The sequence below is a fragment of the Lissotriton vulgaris genome, chromosome 5 (genome assembly GCF_964263255.1).
Source record: "Lissotriton vulgaris chromosome 5, aLisVul1.2, whole genome shotgun sequence".
NCBI classification, from domain to species: Eukaryota; Metazoa; Chordata; class Amphibia; order Caudata; family Salamandridae; genus Lissotriton; species Lissotriton vulgaris.
Window position 1 is genome coordinate 187314924 of NC_141693.1, and position 23099 is coordinate 187338022.

At 50.9% G+C, this 23099-nt stretch overlaps 1 protein-coding gene across 3 annotated transcripts in view; it reads right to left on the reverse strand.

The window, feature by feature from the left end:
* Positions 1–10756, reverse strand: part of ARRDC1 (arrestin domain containing 1) — a 699997-nt gene extending 689241 nt beyond the window's left edge. The window contains exon 1 of one of the 3 annotated variants that reach the window (XM_086921134.1): positions 10597–10756. In XM_086921134.1, coding sequence (XP_086777260.1) covers positions 10597–10756 — 160 coding nt within the window. Of the gene's footprint in view, positions 1–10294 lie in introns of all 3 variants that reach the window. The other 2 variants (XM_086921132.1, XM_086921133.1) reach the window with 2 other exon arrangements.
* Positions 10757–23099: the final 12343 nt, after the last annotated feature.

Here is a 23099-nt window from a genome sequence, read left to right on the forward strand (position 1 = left end):
TTTGGGGTGGGATTGTAAACACTATCTTTAGATATGTTCAGTGCTTATTAGGTTAGCTTTATCGAACTTAGGATTGTGGAGTGGGTGTTGTAAACTAATCTAGGACCCTATTGTAATTTCCCTGATTCATGCTCTTATATAGGTATACCTTATCATGTCCTTATATAGGCATAGAAATCACTACCATATTTGGCCTAAGCCTTGCAGCCCAAATAAGGCATGGCTACTTCTACTAAGTTCCGAGAATCAACAACGATTTCTTGGAAAAACCTGCCTTCGGCAGCTAGGGACTTCCCCCTGCCTGAATAATAAGTTCTCCAAGAACTCCTGGCATTTTCCAAGAATTTATCCTTTGAGTGACGTTATTAAGTCCAAACATGCGTCAAACTCGGCACCTTGAAAGTATAAATATGCCTAGGTTTGCCCAGACAAACACACGGTGGTTTGGAGCAGATCGACCATCTACTTGCCAGACGCCTTGCAGCAGCAAGTGCCGAAGGAAGCCGACCCTCCAGCTGACGCACTGAGAGAGGCGCTCTTTTTTTTCTTGCTGAGAAATCCAGCTTGTAGGACTTGGCCCTTTCCCCAGAAATGTTTCGTTTTTTATTCCCTTAATTTAGGGTGGCCCCTATTGTAACAAAAGTGTATAGGCCTTGTGTAATGGAGAAAGCCCTGAGTAATGTTAAACTAATGTTAAGGTGCAGGTGCTTTCTTCCCCTAACATGGCTGCCACTGACCCCTGCTACTGCAGTGCGGTCTTTGTGGGCGCATTCTAGTGGCCAGGAGCTGGCTAGAACCCTCAAACAATGTATCCATACTAGCCTGCCAGCCTGCCCATAGCCAGAATGGTGGAACCTCCTGGAACCTCCTAGAACCTTCTGGAACAGGTGAGGTGACACCAACTGCCACTACCAACTGTCAACTGGCACTATATAAGGAAAGGGAGGGAAACTTTCCTGTCAGACTGAGGGAGCACAGACCTGGGGAAGAACCTACGCAGGAGTTTTAGGCAGTCTGGCCTAGACAGGGACCTATGACACTGGTAGAGACAGGGCCTAGGTGCTGCCTAGCAAGTGTTGAGGGATCCTGAACTTGCCCCCTGATCTGGCCCGGCGGAAGGGGGAACCCAGGGGCTACTTGAAGAGACTGGCTGAGGAGATTTCATACCAGCCATCAACTCCAACCCTCCCCCCCCTTCAAGGAACCCAGAGACTGCTATTTACAAGGGCTCAAGAAACAAAGCGCCGAGGAGGAACCAAATCACCACAGGACTATTGAGAAGACAACCAGGTATTGGCGCTGTGTCGCTCCCCACGCTCCCAGACGCCACCTGGGACCCCTTTTGCTGGTTTGCCACTGTTGTGTGACCTGTCCTTTTGGCCCCGCTGATCTGATTCCAACTTAAATAAACAACCCAGCGCTCTCCTGCTGTCCCTGTGAGGAGCGCTGAGGTGCTGGAAGAGGTTGCTGCCTCGAGAAGTGCTGTGCCTGCAGAGTGCTGAGATTCCCCCTGTGCCTCCCTCTCAGAAGCGCTATTATGGTAGACTATCCCCAAGCGCTATATCTACCAGCGCTGTAATTGTGCCTCAAGCGCATATCTACTACGCACCTGTGAGAAGCGCTGGCAGCAGTATCCCCGAGGCACTATAAGTGTTAAGCACTCACCTGCTGTGCCTTCGAGGCTCTGAAGTGACCGAGCGCTGCTCCGTCTTGTGCCCTGGCCTGGAAGCTCTGAAGCGCGGTGTCCCCAAAGGCGCTGCCTGCTGTGCCGCTGTATCGCAGGAGCCTCTGCATCGTCTTCTGCCCCCAACAGCGTCCCTCGGTGCCAGGAGAGGGCCGCCACCGCATCGCTGTAGGAAGAGATCACCGCCGCAGCCCGGGGGGGCTCTCGGGGCCTTGTGCTTGCTGACGCGGCGCTCTCTCGGTGGCCCCGGTGCCGCTTTCATTGCCCCCCTCGGCGGCCCTCAGTGCCTGGAGAGGGCCGCCGTGAAATTACCTCAGACCGTGGTAGGCCCGACGAAGCCAGCCTGTCGGCCTCACGTTACTGGGGCGTCGGAAGTGACTCTGCCCCCGCCACACTTTGATTGGCCGCCGGCGTCGTGCCCCCGCAGGCCGCGCTGCCATTGGCGGCTGCGGGAGCACCCACGTCCTCATTGGTTTTCTGCCTCAGCCCCCGCAGATCGCTATGCAATTGGCTGCAGGGGTCAAGCCCCCCACGTGCCTTCCTCCTGATTAGTCCTGGGCCCAGGGAGGGTTTAGAGGCTCGGGACCCTGTCGTCCAAGAGTGCCGGGGCCTCCACAACGTAGGAGAGCCCCCACCTGCCGGCGCAACTTCCCCCGGTCCTGACCGGCCTACATACACACCGGAGGGCTCACGAAGAAGTCGGAGCCATCTCCTAGACGACGCCCTGGCCCCGAGCGGGCTGAAGACAGACAGGTAATCCCCGGAGGAGGAGGGCGGCCTACCGGAGGGCACGTGGGGCCTCCTAGGTGCAGAAAGGAAGCCCCGCGACCGCCCCTCCCCTCGGGAATCTGCCATTGGTGCCCGTAGGCCCCCAGTTGTATGAAAGAAGTTCCCTGGACTGGGCAGGAGCCCGAAGTAAGCATTTGGTGACTGCTTGGGAACAGAGTTAACCCTCTGGTAGGGGGTTGTTCTGTTGGCCTGCCCCCAAGCAGGTAGCCTGATTCCTGTTGTTGTGACATACAAGCAGGGGGTCAGATGCCTCAATGAGGCACTTCTACGCCTGGGTTAGGGGATAAAATACTCACTGCCTGCCTGGGGTAAGGTTCCAGGCTGATTTAGGCCTACACGTATTTAACCTGCTGAAAGAAAGGTGGTCTAAATGCCTATTGGGCTATAATGAAGGGGTAGTTACTGAATGGAATGTCTGTCTCTGCTGAGTAAGTCCAATTAATGCCTTTATGGAATGTGCTGCATTGGTGAATTACTCCCTTTACTCTACCCCAAGGAAATGTGTTGTTGAACTGCTTATCTTTAATGCAGTAAATGTTTACCCTGGTATTGGACTGTGTTAGAGGTCCCAAGGCCCATAGTTTTTAGGCCTCAATTCATAAAAGGGTAACCCCTGATTAGGGGCTGTATTGGAAAGCCTACCGTTCCCTGATGAAGAGTATTAGCGAGTGCTAGACCCAAACCCAAGGAGTATCCGTATTTCGCCTGGAGTTCTGTTCAGCCTAGGCCTTATGTATGGTTTACCTGTTATTAAATGTTTACTCCTGCTCAGAAAAGTGGTTACTACCCTAAAGAGATGCTCACCCATGCTGGGGGCCTTGTTTTTGAATGCCTAATGAAATGGGTAACCTTAATCTAGGGAATGCTCATTCCTGCTGGGAGTGATTCTTAAAATGGTTATTCCTGATGAAGGAGATGGTTAATCCTGCACAAGGGGTTGTTTATTCTTAATGAAATGATTTCCTCCCACTTAGTGCTACATTTACTGGAAGCCTACAGTTATTTATTTACATGTTTTCTGCTGTAAAACACTCACCCTTGCTTGGTGAAAAGTGGGTAATATGCCTACAGAACTAATATGATGCAATGTCATTTGGTTGCTTTTGTGATGTATTCCTTACAGGTGCTGATAAGAAGCAAGGCCAAGGTCAGGCCTGTGGCTATTTATTGCTAAAAATTTAATATTTCATATTTATCTTATATTGCATATCTATTTATCTAGTCTCCATTGCCAAGTGTTGAAACATACGTAATTTGAAGAAAAACTAATAAGTAATTGATACTGTAATTTTTGTTTACCCTGACCCTGCTCTATATAAAAGTTATCTAATTTTTATACAAACTAACTGGAGTGGTGTCACTCATTGCGTGCCCATTTTACTGTCTCAGTGGTTGCGTGTGCTGTATGGTTGCTTTACACATAAGCTTTCGGATGCCTGCCCGCTCGTGCCATGCTACCCTCGGGGAGCTGGTGACCCCAGTTCCAGCACAGCTCCAGTATTTTCGGCTTACCCTTGCGGGTATCTGGGAAATCGAGTCCTGAGAGAGAGATACAAGACCTCCTTCATTCTAAAACCAAGCAACGGAGCTGAATAGACCTCTTAGAGAATTCTTGGAATAGATTCCTGGCAGAGAACTACTAAACTTAGGCTACTTCTCATTTACTCCTTCCCTAGTACTAGACTTAGGTTAGGTACACCGGGATAGGCGTATTTTAGAAGCACCAGTTGAGTACTTTTAGTCATTATTTATTACTGTATGTACTTTATACATTTTATGCACTGTATGGCTTAGAAACCATATCATACTTTTACAGTACTACTTTATAATACTGTTTGTATTATATGCAGTGTACTTTATAACCAGTATTACGATTGTAGCAGTTAATTTCCAATGCTTGAGAAAGAAGACTGTTCAATAAATACTTTTATTGAAAACGCCTGTCTCTATTTCTCTGCATCTCTGGTGAAACGAAGCATGCACGATTGAGTAAAATAGCTATCTATTGTTTCCGCGACTCTAGAGATTGATTTCTTATTCTTGGGAAACAAAGTTGTCATTTTTATGCGGTTGTCAGAAACTAATCCCTTCTTGTTTATTCGAGAAAGTTTCTAGTGACCTCTGAGCTAGCTGGCACTCACTATTAAGTTTAATATATTCGGTAGAGACCTAGTCGACTTCAGTCCTACGTCTAAACTACAGTATATATTATTCCAATGCGCAGAGCCTACTGGGAATATAGGAACTACACTACAGGCTGACAAATGACCAGCAGTGAAACAGGAGAGGGGTTCACTTTCAGGGAATCTCACTGATGGCAGCAATGGTGCATACAAAGGAATCCACAGTTCTCAGGACACATCATCGCCAACACTGCAGTACTGCAGATGGCAACACCACAGACGCAGGACCACCACTGCAGGGCAAAGCAGTTTTGCCAGCAGGGTTCCCATGTAGCCCGACAGTCCTGCCTCTCCAAGCTGGTCCCAATTAGCACCATCAAGTCACATTTTGATCCAGTGAAGTTGAGAGGCCAGAATATAGAATTCAAAATTGGGGGCACCCAAGTCTCCCTCTTCAGGAAGTGCCAGAGCATTGCCAGGGTCACACGACAGCCCCTGTCCCAACTCAGATCACATAGTAGTGTGTCTATTTGTTTAAACCACAAGACCGGTACTCTCATTGGTAGCTTAGTAAAGAAACCAAGGATCTTTCGGAGCATGACCATCTTAGATTCCGAGATCCGGCCCATAATGGACAGTTTACGGAGCACCAGAAGGGGATGCTGGCCGTCAGAGATCGGAGAGCCTGCCCCAAATTGCCCTCTTAGCGTTCCTCCGGAGAATGGAAGGTCTGGACCCCTAAGTATCAGAAAGAAAATGTGATCACGTCTTATCCTGAAGGAGGCCTAGTGACTGCACTGTGTCCAGGGACACCAGGAACACAAGTATCTTGGCCCTATTGACCCAGAGGCCAGAAACCCCCTCAATCTTTCACAGAGGTTTCATTGACTTAGCAATGCCCGCTGGTCCATCCCTTAGGTAGAGAAGTGCATCATCCGCACAGTGGAAGAGGATATGCTCCCTCCCTACCAAACAGCACATCCAATAAACAGTTGAATCAGCCACCCAGCAACAAACTAACAGTAAGGTAAGCCAAAAGGGATTTTAAAAAGTGCGCCTGGTTCTAGTTTGCAGCATAAATACTCCCCAGTGTTACCTCCGTCCCAAACAGTCGACCCTCAAGAAAAACATATCTTCCTTCCTTATCTATGACAGAGCAGGTAAGCTCAAAGGAGATCCCCGCCAGGATCAATATCAAGATTCCCCTCCCATAAGCCAATTAAGAGGTAGCCTACAGTTGGCCCCAGCCAACTAAGTCGCAGCTGATCAATTTCATTCCCAGCTAGGTGTGTCTTTTGAAGCATAGCCACCTGCATCCTCTCCTTCTCATATCTATGAAAGTTGTCTCGCTTGGAGGCCAACCCCATCTCTCTAATGTTCCAGGACATTAAGGATAGAGTCTGCTTGCGAACTGCTCATTGCTGTCACCCAATCCCCGTCCCCCCATAATCACCACCACCCAGAGATGAGCAGCGCATCCCTGTGCAGATGGAAGAACAAAAAATAAGAAAAGGGGAAAAAAGAAAAAGTATGAACACCCCACAACCATGAACTACCCAGTCCAAGGGCAGCACAGCAATGACTGGCAGTCCAAACTGTGTAAATAGAAACAAAATCTAAGTGAATATCTCCTCCAATCAGCCGGCAAAGGCCTTTGAGTAAGGGACTGACCAAGGTGAATTTACGAGGACCGTGCAGTGCCAGACCAACACACAGCAACTAGATCACATGCCCCCCCCCCCCCATATTACAGTTATGGATTTCATAAGGACACAAAACGTGAGTCAGGAGCCCCCCTCCCTGGCCCAGTCTTCTTACCTCCCTCAAAGAACCCATCCATCAATAAGAGCTCCCAAAATAAAGGATATCAGAGCAGTTCTTCCACTTTCTGGGGTGGTCACAACAGGGAATCCAGCGTCATCGTCTTGAGAGGACATAAAATCAGACAGCACAGATTTGTGTTCCAAATGAGACACAGCCCCTGAGGCTGGCCTGTGCACTATCATGATGTCCACCACTGCCTGGAGGGCCACCACTTCCTCCATTTCGGTCTGTGAGGGAGATTGTTCGCCATTTAGAGTCTTGCATTGGCATTTCCGCACCATACGCTCGGATGCCGCCTGCCCCAAAAGTGCCATCAGGAGGGCAGCCCCCACTCTGTATGCTTCCAGCTAAGCCCATGCGGATTCCAGGTCTTCGCAGAAGTGTGTGTAGTTCCATACAGGATAATCTGAAGTTTAGAGGGGAACATCAGAGTATTGCATGCCATTACCAGGGAGAGCTTTCTTTACCTCCAGAAAGGAGGCCCCCTTGATCTGTACCACTGCCATAAAGTGCGGGAACACTGAGACCTTGCCATTGTCCACTGCAAAGGGTCTCTCCAAATGCGCCCTCTGTAGTATTACATCTCTGTCCCGGCGCAAAAAAAAATGAAGTGAGCAAACCCGGAGCCATTTCTGACCTCAATCAGTTCTCCGGGTAAGTTACCATATCGCCATGCTCCACTCCCTCAGATAGGCAAACCACTCTGATGTTGTTGCATCAGTTGCACTCTTCTGCTTCTTCTGTTCGCCGTTCCAGGAGCTGGTCCCTGTCCCGCAGCTGTCACCTGGCTCGTGAGCGCCGAGCACTCAGGTTGGATATCCTTTATGGAGGTCTCTACCTACCTGATAGCTAGTGATATTCTGCCTGCAACTGGCAGAGGCCAGCCGATACTATACCAATGTCATGCTGAAGGGAGGCTTTTGAGTCTGCTGTGGCCGCCAGTATCTTGTCAAGCTGAAGGCATATGGGGTTAACAGCTTGTTTGGCATCTTCCTCTAAGGAGGCATTGCGGGCAGTCAGACGGGCCCCCACCTGTTTGGTTCTTGGCTTTCCCATCAGTGTGGTTACTGGGGGGGGGGGGGGGGGGGGGGGGAGTAGCAGTCTTTTCCGATTTACAAGGGGGTCCGGGGCATCTCAGCGCAGTCTTTGCAATATGTTGCAGGCAGGCCTCTACCCAGGAACCTTTGGTGTGTAGCGTGAGCAACCGTATCTCAAAGTCCAACATACGGCCTGGAAACGTGAAGGAGCAGTCTCAAAAAGGGTCCAACAGTGCAGGGGAACCAGGCAGCAAGGACATTTTCAAGGACTCCCTTAGTGAGGCACTGCGTCTCCCAGTCACCAAAGGGGCTTAGTAGGTGAGCATCTGTCAGGCACGCAGCACTGCCCAGGTGTTGATTCAAACACTGTAGGTACACTGTAAGTGAAGCCACTCTCTGCAGGCCATGTAAGGTATCCCAGCCACAGAGGAGAAGTAATAATGACGAGGGAGCTACCCACCACTGCTCCACTCACCACAGCGTCTTAGCAGTGTCTATTGGACCCCCAGAGGTCCTGCAGTGTGTAATGGATCCCCAGGGGCCCCACAGTGCCTATGAAGCAGCATGATAATAAAACTGGGTGATATCTGCACTCCAAGCGGTCATAGTTTCAGGCCCTGAGTCCTCAACAGTGCCTCAGCAGTCTTCCAATGGCGCCACCCTTCAGCTGCTTCTCCGGGTGCCCTCCACGAGCCCTACTGCCATATCGCCCCTCGGTGTAGTTATTATTCTGGAGAGACAGGCATTTCCCACAAGCCTCAAGCATTGGACTCACAAGAAAGATTCAGAAGTCTCTCCACCCATAACTAGGTTCTAATTCTGGTCCTCCGGTTTGACGCTGCACCTACATTTCACTGAACTCGCCCACATGACATTCAATATTAGTTGCAATATATGCAGTTCAACTGCTATTGGTAAAAGCAAATAAATGGAGATATGCAGTTGCATAAGATGGTCAAAGGTTTGGTTTTTTGCACTTAATCATTCCCCGTTGAGGCTATCACAGGTATGTTCTAGGTTCAGCATTCCCTTGGATTGGATGCTGTATTTTGTGGCAGTTGCTTGAAGACCAGTGAAGGGGATGCATAAGAAGTTGCTTTTGCACCATTCCATTGTGTGAGCGGTGGTTATAGCAAAAGGTGACAAACCTACATCCTTATACAGGCCAACACGCTACGACACTAAAAAATAAAGGTATATGTTCGGGGGAGTGAATAGGGGAAAGAGGTTAAGGAATACATTGGTGGGAGAGTTACCGAACAGATATCAGTTATAAGTGCGAATATAAACGCAAAGTTTTTTTTAGCAAAGCATATCATATATTGTGATACCAGCTTACTTGTTATGCAAGAGACTTACTGCAAGAGAATATACACCATCCTAGGTACATACAGTTCAACACAAGCAGGCAGGTGCAGCAGAGATGGTGGCCATTCAATTGAAATGCAAACTGAAATGGATGCTTTTCAGAAGAAAAAAAAACGCCGTTCATTGTCAGTCTCTACACCGAATATGTTTAATAGCTCTTACAAAACTATACCTTAACGTGAAATGCACAGGTAACACAAAAGCTAAAAAAAGAGGTACTTTCATGGAAACTGATACGGTTACCAGAGACAGATTACTAACATACAGATCTAAACAAAATGTGGCTTTGTTCTGCAGAAAGACCATATGCTTGGAATGGGAGTCAGTTTCACTGTTCCCATGATTCCTTGTCTGTTATCAAGTTCACTTTACACCCAACATTGCAGGAGCTACTGGGAAGTGCAAAACTGTCCTAATTATTTGCATACGGCTAGTGGGAAAGAAGCACATTTGTTGTTTAGCTAAAAGCTCGGCACAAGGTTTGAAAACGGGGCAGGTACTTATTAAACCACATAAAAGGCCTACCCTCAATTTTACATCACAATTCGAAACTGGATTAGAAACTTAAAGAAAGTGGTGGTTACTGTGGGCCATGAGAAGCGTGGTGTTCAAACATATAAAGGATAGGTAACGCTAAAGAAAGGAGAAAACCATGGGAAAGAAGCGGGCAAGGTGCATTAAATGGGCTGGTACTCACAACAAGCAGAGTATCTGCACTTATTGAAATTTAAAGTGAGAGTCCTGCACTGCTCAGTTGAAATGTAATACTTGTAATGTGGGCGGGGTGCCTACACTTTGCAATAGCTCACAGGTACTCTCGGGAAATTAGCACCTACACTTCTTTAATTATATTTCTATCACTAATCGGGCGCAGCCGCACAGTCGTTGCTAGGAGTGCGGAAATATGGACCGTGTGGGAGATAAACTATAGGAAACAAGAGACAATTGGGTTAGAGATACGGTGCGGGGGTGGGTGCGGCTGGCATAGGGAACAGCGAGCGATACAAACAGCTACAATAAACTCGGATCTGGTTATAGGAGCATGTAAGGTAGGAGAAGGACAAGTCTGGACAACAGCATGAGGGATAGGGTGGGACCGCAGGTCTGGCCAGGTGGGGATGGACACAAGTTGGGCATTTAAAAGAGGTGGGGGTGAGAGGCTTGTGGCAGCCCGATAAAGGAGTGTAAACTCTTGGCAATTGTTGGAGGGATAAAACTGTGTATTGTGGGTGAGCAGATTACAAGCATGGAAGAGAAAAAGTACACGAAGGGCACAGCATGTAAAGTAGAAGACAAGTACGGGATAATCAGTACTGTTGCCGCAGACCCACGGGGCTCTGTTCTGGTCTATGGTCAACCACTTCTCCAGTGCTACACCCCTTAACTGCGGCCACTCTCCTAACCGCCCCACTCCCCAGTGCGGAACTTCCCCAGACCCCCAAAGCCCTTATCGCCCTCATTCTACTCACCGCGGTACTGGAGCGGCGCTCCCAGCCGCAGGGTAACTGTGCCGCTGAGGGGCTCGCCAGGCCCGTAAATGACACGACTCTCCCTCAAGCTGATTTCGAAGTGCTGCACCTTCCCCATGACTGTGGTAAAGAGGGAGTAAAGGGGGCGCAGAGGAGCGAAGACCACCAACGGCTGAAGAGTAACCGTCGCGAGCCGCTGAGTCACTTGAGGGACAAGAGTGGCAAACCAGCTGCTCAAACGAACACAGGCGGACAGCGCGAGACACAGAACATGACCTACAGCCCGCGAGCCCAGGCTCTACCTGCTGCTGTCTCCGTGACGTCACGGCCGTGGAATGCGTCCAGCCCCTTAAAGGGATCGCGGCACTCTTCTTTCACACGGCTCCAATGGTGACTGTTCCTCATACTACTCACAGGACAGACACTGTTAGTCGAGCCCAGCTGCAGCCTCTGACCAGCCATTGCTAATGAGTGACAACCTGTGTTCCGTCGGTTGAGGCTCGCCGTCTGTAACTGTCCTCCTATTCTCGCATGGGCGCATATCCAGTAGTAAACGCAGGCGCACTAAACATGTAGTATACATCTTCTATTTCTAAATTCCCGCATGGCAGCTATTTTGTAAGATTAGACACCCCAATTTTACGAACTGGAAGGTGCTCTCCTATGTGATAACGAAGGAAAAGGAGGCATTCCAAAATAAAGTATTTGCCAACGATCACACCATTTGGTGAGAGGGGGCGCCAGGGCTGATCTCCGGTTTTCTGGTTTCAAATCATTCTTTTCACCTCATAAGCATATTTTGGCACCTTCTTGCTTGTACATTGTAATGATTGAAAGTATGGGCCCTGGGCCCTCATGTTAGGCGCAGCAAGGATGGACACGGACACCAGGAATGAGTGGTAGGAAAGGTCCTGGGCACGTGCGCTCAGCCTCTTTTATTGGCAGCGTCATGTGACACCATGACGTCTGTGGTGGGTGGGTGTATAGTGTGTTACATTACACAGGAACACTAGAACGTGTACACACCAAGACACTACATCACTCCCCTTTTTAATCAATGAAAAAACTCAACTTGATAATTCACATTTGGGGAATTAACTTATCTCAGGATGCAGTGAAGTGTTCAGTTCCACCAAGCTTTTCTATCCACCGCAGCTTGGGAATGGGCAGATGGAGTTCAGTCTGTTTCGGGGAACTTTTGTCCGCTTTAGCACAGGTTGGTGGGGCTAGATGGAAACAGTCTGTAAACGACTGGGTAGCCCCTTTTACCTCACAGTCCTTGTGTTGTTGGCTTCCGTGGTAACGGGTGCGGTTGGAGTTCTTGCAGCTCGCCGTGAAATGGATGGTTACGTACCAGTTCGGCCTCGGACTAACAGTGGGGACCTATTTTGCACTGACATCTTCTTCACTCCTAACTGTGGCAACGGCCACGTGGATGTACTTCTTTTCTGCTCTTCAACTGTGGCAACTGTAATGATGTACTTTTCTTCCCCCCCCAATAACTCTCGGAGTCGGGTATCGGCGTTACTCTCTTTATTCAGTCGTAACATACAAGGAGTGCATAGCATGTCCTTCGCCCAGCCTGCTCGCGCTCTAATGCCGCACTGCGCGCCTCGCGCCCCTACGTTACCATACGTCACGTAGCCACGTGACGTACCGCGTCAGCGCGCTCACTACATATCTCCCCTTTTTCCAACAACTATATGTACAAGTCCTGACTCATGTCATAGTCTCTGAACCTCGCTGGTGGGACCACCGCCCTGCCCCTTCTCGTCAGTCTTACCGGGGATGGGGCGGTTGTTGCTGCTTCTCCTTGACCACCCCCTAGCGCAGCCGCGCTAGTCTCATTCTGACTTCTGTCCTCTTCAATCTGCTGCTCTCCACTCGCCACTTGATCCTCTTGCCTTCTCTCACCAATGTCTAGATCCTCTCCCCCATACTCACAGGGGTCATCACTGCTGTTCTCTCCTCTTTCATTTCCATTGCCTCTCCAGCGGAGTATTTTGTTGCACCTGGCCATGCGGTCCTGCGACCACACATTGCCGTCGCTTAGCAAGGCCGCCCTGCCCTTGACTTCCACTACTTGTAGGGGCTTGCTGTATTTACTTTCCCCCTTTTTCTGCAATGTGGCCAGTCTTACTCTCACCCATTCTCCTTTTTCCAAAGCTGTGTCCTTTACATTCCTCCGTGCATCGTAGTGTTTAGTGTACACCGCTTGTGCTCTCTCCAGGTTGGCTTGCACCACTGCCGGTGACCACTCGCTCTTAATTACTCTTTCTTTCCATATTCTGTTGTCCTGAGTGAAGGGCTCCCGGCCTCTAAGGATCTGGAAGGGACTATAACCAGTGTTCGTGGGCGTTATCCGGTACGCCCACACCATGTGCCAAATCTCTGCTTCCCAGTCTTTGTTGTCTGAAATCGCCGCTTGTATCGAGCCCATCACCACTCTATTGAAACGCTCCACCAAGCCATTTCCCGCGGGATGATATATGGACGTGTGTTTTGCCACAATTCCGTTCTCTGCATGAACTGAGACCACTTCTCAGACCGGAACTGAGGCCCATTGTCGCTGAGGACACACTTTGGGATGCCCTCTCTCACAAATGTCTCCGCCATGAAGCTCACTATCATTTCCGTGTCCATGGTTTCTTCGATCTTCAATTCCGGCCATTTGGAATAGCGATCCATCATTACGCATATGTACTTCTGTATTCCTTGTGCGTTTAGCACTGGGCCTAGTATGTCTATGGACAGTTCCTCCCACGGATTTTGTGGAGGATCTATTTTTCCCAGGGCAGGGCGTAATGGTTTCAGTGTTTTGTCCGCGCCCTGGCACCTTGGACATTCTCTAACATGTCTTTCCGCTCTTATGTCCATTCCGGGCCACCAATAATTCTGCTTGGCTCTTAGTTTCAACTTCCCCGCACCCAGGTGGCCTTCGTGTAACATGTCCATTAACCGGGCGATCATTTTTTCCGGAGGTATGACTCTCTCCCCTCTGTAAACAAATACGCCCTGGTCATCCATAGATAGTTCCTCTCTCACTTCAAAGTAGGGGACGAGGCCTCGTCCTGTCTTGCTTTTGTCCGGCCACCCCCGTACGATATGTGCCTTTACTTCTTCTAGGACGGGGTCCTCTTCATATGCCACTTTCCATTCTTGCTTGCTTATGGACATTTCTAGGTCTTCGGTGAGTGCAACCCACTCTTCCGCCGCCTCACTGCATTCTATGCTGGTTTCCATCGCTGCCGCCCGGCTCAGGTAGTCCGCCACCTTGTTCTTATTTCCTGGGATGTGCTCCACATCATATCGGAATTCCATCAATTTGAGCGACATTTTCGAGATCCTCGGCGTTGCATCTGCGTGTCCACTGGATGTGAGTACCTTGAGCAAGGGCTTGTGGTCAGTCCTCAACCGGAACCTGGTGCCCCACAGGAACTGCCGAAACCGGGACATGGCCCACACCACTACTAACATTTCTTTTTCGATCACACTGTACTTTTTTTCAGTGTCATTGAGGGTGCGGGACGCAAAGCATATTGTTTCTACTCTCCCCTGGCCGCGGTCTTGCAGGAGGACTGCGCCCAGTCCTTTATCACTGGCATCCGTCGTGAGTATTGTGCTTCCTTGGGGGTCAAACCCCTCTAGAGGGATCGCCCCTGCCACTTCTTTTTTTATTCCCTCAAATTCCTGCTGGGCCTCCTCTGACCACCGGAATTCACTGTTCTCTCTGGTTAGTAACCTCATGTGATGGGTCTTTGAGGCGAAATGTTCTATGAACTTCCCATAATATTCTGCCATGCCCAGGAACGATCTGACCTCCTCTTTGTTGGCCGGTGAGGGTGCGTCGCAGATTGCCTTCACGTTTTCCCTCTTGGGGGTCACTCCTCGTGCACTAATCTCGTGGCCCAAGTACGTCACTTTTTCCATTCCTATGCGGCACTTAGCCCACTCTGCCGTGAGGCCCTTCCTTTCCAGGATACTCAATAGCGCGTCCAGTTTCTTGTCGTGGTCGGCTCTGTCGCGACCCATCACCAATATGTCATCTTGGAAGTATTGAACTCCCCGAACGTCCTGGAACAACTGGTGCATTAGTTTTTGGAACACCGCAGCCGCCGAGGCTAGCCCGAACGGCATGCGGCGGAATCGATAGCACCCGAAGGGAGTTATGAATGACGTCAAACTGCGACTCTCCGGGTGTAATGCGATCTGGTGATACGACGATGTTAAGTCTATGGTGGAGTACCACTGAATGCCCCTTGTGCTGGCCAGCATTTCTTCTATCCGGGGGAGGGGGAACTTCTCTACCACTATGTTTTTGTTCAACTCGCGCAGGTCTACGCATAGACGGACCTTGCCGTTGGGTTTCTTCACCACCACCAACGGCGCCAGCCACTCGGCACAGGTGATCGGTTCGATGATTCCTCTCTTCTCTAGCTGCCGTAGCTCCTCCTTCACGTCTTCCCTCACTGCCAATGGAATGTTCCTCACCTTGTGAGCCACCGGTACTGCTCCTTCTCTCAGTATGATCTTGTGTGCAAATTTGTCGAGCCTTCCTACTGATCCGCCAAAGACCGTTGGGAACTCCTTCCTCTACCTGTTCGTATTCATCTCTTCTTCCGGCTCCGTCATCAATATCTGCTCCTTGCCACCTGGGTCCAGTTTGATCCCCAAGTCTCCTTGGTCGAGCCACCCCAGGACAGAAGGGCCTTTCTCGGAAACGTATAGTTTACACCTGGCCGCCCTGCCCCTGAACTCGAAGTTCAGCTTCCTGCATCCGGCCATGGGGATTCGGTCTCCATTATACGTGACGGGGCGTATGTCCAGCTTATCCAGCTCGGGGCCCAGTTGCGGAGCAAACTTCTCCTCCCATACTTTTCTTGGAATTATGGTGTAAGGTGACCCCGTGTCTGCCACCACTTGGACTTCCACACCCCCTATCATCATGTCCATGATCGGCTTCATCGTTCTCCTTCCGTCGGTGCCTCGGCCTTGGTCGTTCACGCTCAAGATTTCGTCGTAGATGCAGAGGACAGTGACCACCTCCTCTTCGGTCGCCTCGTTTGGCTCCTCCGCTTCTTGGTCCACGTACTTGACTGCGTTTTTGGAGGCCTTCTTCCTGCACACTTTTTCATAATGGCCGACGATTCCACAAAACATGCATTTGGCGCGAAGTGCAGGGCACTTCCGGTCGTGCGCCTCGTGCGTCCAACTGCCGCATCTGTAGCAAGGCCGTTTATTGCTTCCGGCCGGTTTGCCGGAGTGGCTTGGGCTGCTTTGCCATTTGTTCGGGCCCTTATCTGGCTGTTTCCGCGCCTGGTGATCTTTGTGGGGTTCTTCGTTGTCCACCTTGTTCACCACCCCGCTGGGCACATTCTCTTTCTTCGTGGCCGCTGCACACCTTCGCGCCAGTTCGTCTCTCTTGACTATCACTAGTACGTCCTTGAGCGAGGTGTCTCCTGCGGCCCATAGCTTGTCCTGTACGTTCGTGCACGTGGTGTGCATCACCACTTGGTCTTTTATGAATTCACTTTCCCAGTTTGCGTACTTGCATGGGGCCGCCAGTTTCCTTAACGCCGCTACGTACTCTTCCACCGTCTCCCCTGGTAGTTGTTTCCTTTGTTGGAAGTTAAACCTGTCCACTGAGACACATACCGAGGGTTTGAAGTGTTCCTCCAGGTCTTCCATTGCGTGGGCGTACATGTCATCGTCGTCCGCCTCTCTCTTCTTAGGTACCAAGCTTTTGTAGATCCTCAGGCCTTCTGGGCCTAGGTTTAGCAGCAGAATGCGTTTCTTTCTCGGCGGTTTGAATTTCTCCTCACTTTCATCTTCCAGTACTTCTATGAAATTATCTATGTACTCTTTCCAGTCCTCCCATTTCATGAGTGGCTCCCCTGGTCTGGGAAGGAACTGGACTGGCGCTATCGCATAACCCGCTTGTGTGTTCATCTTTTCGCCCCTGGATGTGGGCAGCGCACTTTCCAGGCTTCTCGGGCTCCCTGGTGCACTGTCTTGTTCCTCCTTGTTGAGTAAGGGTGGAGGGCTGCTCCTTTCAGCCCCTTCCTGTTCAGGTGGGGTAGCCAGTGCGGTTGCCTGCGGGCCTTGACCGTGGCTGGCCTCCTGCTTCGGGTGTGTGGCAGTTCTCCGCCCTCTTGGTCACTGTGCGCCCACAGTGCTCGGCTCCTCGTGCTGTTGGCTGCGTCACGCTCCTTGTGGTGCCCGGTCAGGGTGTGGTCGCTGTGCGTTCCCTCTGGCCTTCCTCGCTCGCTCAGCGACTCCGCTCCGTTCCACCGTTCTCCACGTAGTCTGCGTGGTGGGGGTCGTGGGTCGTCATCCCACCCTCGTCGCCACTGTAATGATGTACTTTTCTTCCCCCCCCAATAACTCTCGGAGTCGGGTATCGGCGTTACTCTCTTTATTCAGTCGTAACATACAAGGAGCGCATAGCATGTCCTTCGCCCAGCCTGCTCGCGCTCTAATGCCGCACTGCGCGCCTCGCGCCCCTATGTTACCATACGTCACGTAGCCACGTGACGTACCGCGTCAGCGCGCTCACTACAGCAACGGCCACATGGAATAACTTCCTTCCATTCTTAACTGTGGCAACGGCCACGTGGATATTCTTCCTTGCTCTCTAACAGTGGCAGGGTTGCCACCTGTCTCTCCTTTTCATCCTTTCTTTTCACAGTGGCAAACGTGCCACGTAGATCTCTCCTTTTCTTCCTTTCTGTTCACAGTGGCAGACGTGCCATCAGCTCTCTCCTCTTCTTCCTTTCTTTTCGCAGTGGCAGACGTGCCACACAGCTCTCTCCTCTTCTTCCTTTCTTTTCGCAGTGGCAGACGTGCCACACAGCTCTCTCCTCTTCTTCCTTTCTTTTGACAGTGGCAGACGTGCCACACATCTTCTTCCTTTCTTTTCACGGTGGCAAGCGTGCCACTCGGATCTCTCCTCTTCTTCCTTCCTGTTTCGCGACATCACTCGGTCCGATCTTGCATCTTCTCTCCTGACCTGGCTCCTCCATGCAGGGCGCGCCCGCTGCATGTGTGATCCTGGTGTGTCCCCGACTGGAACACTTCCTCCTTCTTCCTTAGCTTCCAGAGTTGGTGTCGCGAACCCTCTTCTCTAGATTCTTGTTGGTGACGTTCGTGGAATGGTGTTCAGGGACCTTGACTAGGTCGAACGTCCTGGACCGTTTGGCGGTCCCATCCTGCTGGTGTTTTGGCAGGTTTCTTCGGTCGTCCTGTCGGACTAGGTGCATTAGCACTTTCTGGTATTGTTTGAGGGGACCCGTCGCGGGTCATACTTGGTACGCGATCTTTCTGTGGATCAGCTTCTGGGGGTGCCACGCTTAGTGGTCTTCTTCGGTAACTGTTCTGCACTGTGGCGTTACCTGTGCCCTTCTTCCATCTCGTGGGGGCTGTGCCTTGCCACGTGGCGCGTTATCTGCGACCGTACTTTTCAAGGCTCTCGGACACTTGATGCGTGTCGTCGGTATTTGCAGCTTTGGCTGGCGTCTTTTTCTTGCTGCTTTGGCTGACGTCCAGTACTTTGCTGCTTTGGACCGTCGGGTACTTGCTGCTTTGGCTGGCGTCAGGTTGTTTGCTGCTTCGGACCGTTGGCGGGAGTGGTTGATGCTGCGGTGAACTCCTGTGGCCACTAGGAGTCACTGCTCTCTCCGTCTTCTGATCTCGGCAGTTTTTCCTTGACCGTTCCACCAGTGCTTGGCAGTCGTTTTTTCCAGACGTTTTGTCCTTGCTTGGATGCTTGGTGAGGTGTTGATGTTGAGTGAGACATTCGCGCCTCTTCCCACGTCGCTTCAGAAGTGGCAGCCACCGACTCCTTGCTGGTGCGTGTGGGCGTCTTCTGCGCAGAGCGCGCTTTCTGGATTCGGGCGTTAAGATGCTTTCCCTTGGGGCGCTACTCCGTTTGTTGCCTCTAGATGGTGGTAACTTCTTTTGCGTTGAACAATGCTTGTTTCAGTGCTGGTGGATGCTAGTGCACTATTGCTTTTGGCCACTGGGTGGCAGTGTTGCTGGATCTTTTGAGCAGCCTGTCTTGTCTTTCTCGGGTGTGCACTCTACTGCTTCAGTGCACAGGGGGTTGGAGCTGCTGCTGAGATGGGTGAGTGGATTTCCTTGGCTTTTAGTGTTCCTGAAATGTACCGAATTATAAATGTGCTGAAGTCAGGCATACATTGTAAAAGCACTGTTTATGTCCCTCTGGTGTTGTGCAGCTTTGATGCTGGGGGCAAATTCCACAGTCTTTATTGGTGCACCGGTACTTCCTTTTGATCAGTGTTCCGGTGGGGCTGGTAACTCTTTGGCGGGATTGACCGCGCTGCTGGCACTCTGCTCCTCACCCGGAGCACACAAGGAGGGGGCACCTTTTGCTGACGGCGGCGCTGGCCGCGTGCAGACGGTCACTTCACCCCTGCTTCCCTGCACTCTGCTCCTCACACGGAGCACACGAGGAGGGGGGAGGGGCGCCTTCTGATCTTGGCGGCGCTGGCCGCCTGCAGCTGCTTGCTTCTCCCTCGCTCTCTCTCCCCGTCCGCAGCCGCCTCGGCAGTACTCACGCGGGCGGGGGAGAAGTTGCTTCACTTCGGTGGGGGAGCGCGTCACTCCGGTCACTCCTCCCTGGCGAGGGACGCTCGAAGCAGGCCGCGGTTGGGCCCCGCCGGCTCTGTGTTCAAGGAAGCTCTTGGTCCACTGGCCCCACTTTCGCCGGTCTCTCGCCGCTGCAGCTTCTGCACGCACACGCTGCGCGGCGGAGACCTGCCTTGCTTCTCGCAGGCCGCGGGTGGGCTCCGCTGGCTCTGCAGTGACCGTCCTTCACTGGGCGCTACCGGCGGGCCGCGGGTGGGCTCCGCTGGCGCTGCTTAGTCTCTTCTTTGCTGGGGGTGCCGCCGGCAGGTCGCGGGTGGGCTCCGCTGGCGCTGCTGAGTCTTCCTTCAGTGGAGGTGCCGCCAACCGGTCGCGGGTGGGCTCCGCTGGCCCGGACCACGTCGCGAGGGGGGGCTGGGGGGCGGTTAGCTACTCCGCTCCCTCCCCCTCGTTGGTATTGTTAAACTTCGGGTCCGGCCGCCTTCCCTTCACGCCGTGGCTTGCTCTGGGCCCCGCCGCTTCCGTTACATGCGCGGCGGGGGCAAGGGATGACTCGGGCAGGCCGCGGGTAGGCTCCGCTGGCACTGCTTATTTACTGGCACAGTTTATTTATTAGCGCTTCGCCCCTGGGGCTCACCTTCGGCCGGCGGGCCAGATGCTGCGTCGCTGTCGCGGCGGGTGGACTCCGCTCGGCCCGTGCTCCTCTCTGGTGGGGTTTTTGCTTTGCGGCCGTCTCCGGTGGCTCTGAGCGGTCCGCTCATTCCCGGTGGCACATGTTGGTGGCGGCTGACGCGGGAGGCTACCATCGGCTTGCTGTAGGCCTTTTGGTGGCTGCTGGCTCCGACGATGCTCACCGGCTTCTTGGCTCGCTGTGCCTTGCTGCAGGGGGTGCTCTTCAGGCGGGCACTCTCTCCCCCTTTTCCTCAGTGTAGGGTAGTTGCACGCATGGGTTTCACTACCGACCTCGTCGCCATTGTAATGATTGAAAGTATGGGCCCTGGGCCCTCATGTTAGGCGCAGCAAGGATGGACACGGACACCAGGAATGAGTGGTAGGAAAGGTCCTGAGCACGTGCGCTCAGCCTCTTTTATTGGCAGCGTCATGTGACACCATGACGTCTGTGGTGGGTGGGTGTATAGTGTGTTACATTACACAGGAACACTAGAACGTGTACACACCAAGACACTACATCCATTTCCCCAGCATAAGCAAGCGACCTTCCTGCAACACAGATTTGATCACACATCTTCTAATGAGTAAACAATGTGGCCGCCCAGATGCATGTGTACATGGATTTCTCAACAGCTCATTAACTATCTATCTAGAAACAGCTAAATATCTCAGCTGTGCCTTTCACTAAATATAGTATGCCTACAGCGTCTTGTGGTAGCTAGTGCCTTGTTGGGTTAGTGTTTTACATGTGTTCATAATTCCAGGTTCTATAACAAACGTTTCATTACCACAGCTGTTTATTACTTAATGGTTGTTATGCTTTGTTTTCATTGGTTTATCTGTGGGACATTGTGGGAATTCCAGATTCCACTCTAGTAGGTTTCTTATTCTGTTGGGAGACTGGATTGACTGGCATGTGGATGCTCCAAATAAAGACTTAACATAACACTTGATTTGTGAGTGTTAGTGTTACTTACTTCGATTGGTGGCGAATCCAGAGAGAAAAAACACACCTTGTTACTGCCATCACTGGCCGTCTTCTAGGTCATTATAGCTTCATCCATGGAAGCTACATTGGATGGAAAATTGTGACAAGCAAATAAAAAAGATTCAAAGAGTATCTTTTTTCTTTTCTTGATTTGCTTGTCAATATAGGTGTTCTGTCTCCTTGGACTGTTTGAGCCCCTCTCCTTGTTTTCAAAGGAAAATTATAACAACTGTTTCCTGGGATGAGCTGCTGACTCCGTTGTCTTAGGTCCGATTCCAGTTTCCGAGACGATTTAAGGCAAGTTGCACAGCTGGCACGAGAGTTACTCTCGAGAACATCACCAACTACACGAGAGAGAAACGCAAGAGGTGCCACGGGAGGAGTGCGAGAGTAAAGGCCCATTGCACCGCATGCGCACATTGCAGTTGCCGTACAAAAGGGGGTGGTGATGGACGGAGCATCTGAATCAATCAAACACTCACACCCAGTCAAAAGATCTGGGTTTAATCCATCACTGTTCTTTAGCCCACTCTGGCACAAGAGTTACTCTCGAGAACATCACCAACTACACGAGAGAGAAACGCAAGAGGTGCCACGGGAGGAGTGCGAGAGTAAAGGCCCATTGCACCGCATGCGCACATTGCAGTTGCCTGCATTCTTGTGACGCGCTTGTGATTCGCATCTGTGTGCGTGGTTTGTTTTCTGCATCTGCGTTATCAGTCAGTCATAAAAACTTTATTTCGGCACACAAGGCCATAAAAGCATAATTAAAAACACCCAATAAAATACATTGAATTCATAAAATTTTAACAGATTAAAATTTGACATTAAAATAATCAATAATTAAGTTTCTGTTATAGCCATTCCCGCATTTGCCCAGATTATGTCTGGGTGAGTACATTGTTGGAGACAATCATACAATTTCTACAATGGAATTCTGGTGGGCCTTCTTTTTTAGGATGGCCCTCCGGGTGCACCACATGGTGAATAAGAACCGTGAAATGGAGAAGACAATATGCATTTGTGTGTCGGATTTCAGTAGCCTGTACACTTCGCCACAGTGCTGAATGCCAGGTTCCAACAGAGTTGGAGTAACCAGCATGACCTAGTCCTTCTATAACCCATGCAAAAAAATATCACATGGAGTTCCGTTTCGTCAGAGATGTTACATGCCGGACACTCCCCGTCAGTGGCGCCTTCCCATTTGTTAGTAAAAGAGCGCAACGGGAGGACTCCATGTCTAAATTGCAAGTAAAGCTTTTTGGCGAGAAGCGGCTGGATATCGTCCAGCACCAGTTCTAGGCTGTACCTATTTTTTACTACCAGGAATTCCACCGTCAGGCGGCCCACGGCGGGCCTCCTTTCGAGCTCGTTGAGTTTGTGCTCTCTATAGCTCTCTACCAAGGTCCTTCTAGAGGTTATTTGGGAGGTTTCTCCTGCTTTACTCCATAGATTACCCATACCCAAATCCTCACAAATACTCTTAATGTAGACCAACCTTGGTATCTTCCCTGAACCTCGCAGACCCATAACATCAAACAATTCGTCCCTAAATGCAGCTAGTTCGGGGGTGCTCCAAAGACGGCGCCAATAGAGAAGAGGTCTGAGAGCAACCTCATCTGCAATGGGTCTAACCCCAAGATCCAAGTGGAGTGGTGTTAGGGGTGTACTAGTAGGGAGGCCCATGAGGTGTCTGATAAATGAGTTCTCAGTGCGGACTAACGAGCCCGATGCACAGTGTCCCCTGAGTTCTGCTCCATAAAGAGCAGCATTCCTAGCCTGGACTTTATAGATTTCCACCACTGGGCTAACCAAGTTTTCAGTGCAGCTCTGATATAGTTTCAAAATACCCCCCATTGTTTGGGTTAGTTTCAGCCCTGCTTTGTTAATTTGGGCACCACAATCCATTCTTTCTGTCACAATCATTCCCAGATTCTCAAAGATGGTTACCCTCTCCAGGGGTCCACCATCCAAGCAAGAATTAGGGCGGGTGGAATTGCCTACATTAAAGGCCATATACTTTGTTTTTTGCAGATTAATCTCCAGTCCCCGATGTTTGCAGAAGGCACTGAAGTTGTTGAGGGTCCTCTGGATTCCCATGGGGGATTTTGCAAGCAGGAGCGTATCATCTGCAAACATCAGGGCAGGGATTTTGCGCTGTGCCAGCCTAGGGGCATCAATGTTCTTCCCTGCAATCAATGAGTCTATTAGGCCATTAATGGAAAGGGAGAAAAGGATAGGTGCGAGGCCGCAGCCCTGAAGGAAACCTCTCTCTACTGGCAAAGGGGCTGTGAGTTCGCCGTTTTTGCCATATCTAATTCGAGCAAAACTACCCTCATGTGGGCGTTTTTTTGCTGCTGGCACAGGTACTCTGGTACTCCCATATCTGTTACATTTGCCCAGTTTGTCCCTTGGTACCAGGTCGAAAGGAGATCTACAAAAATTAGATAGAGGCTGCCACCCTCAATGTAGACAGATTTCCAATATATCAGCTATAGCCTAATATATTTGATCAATTGTTGATGTTCTGGCTCTAAACCC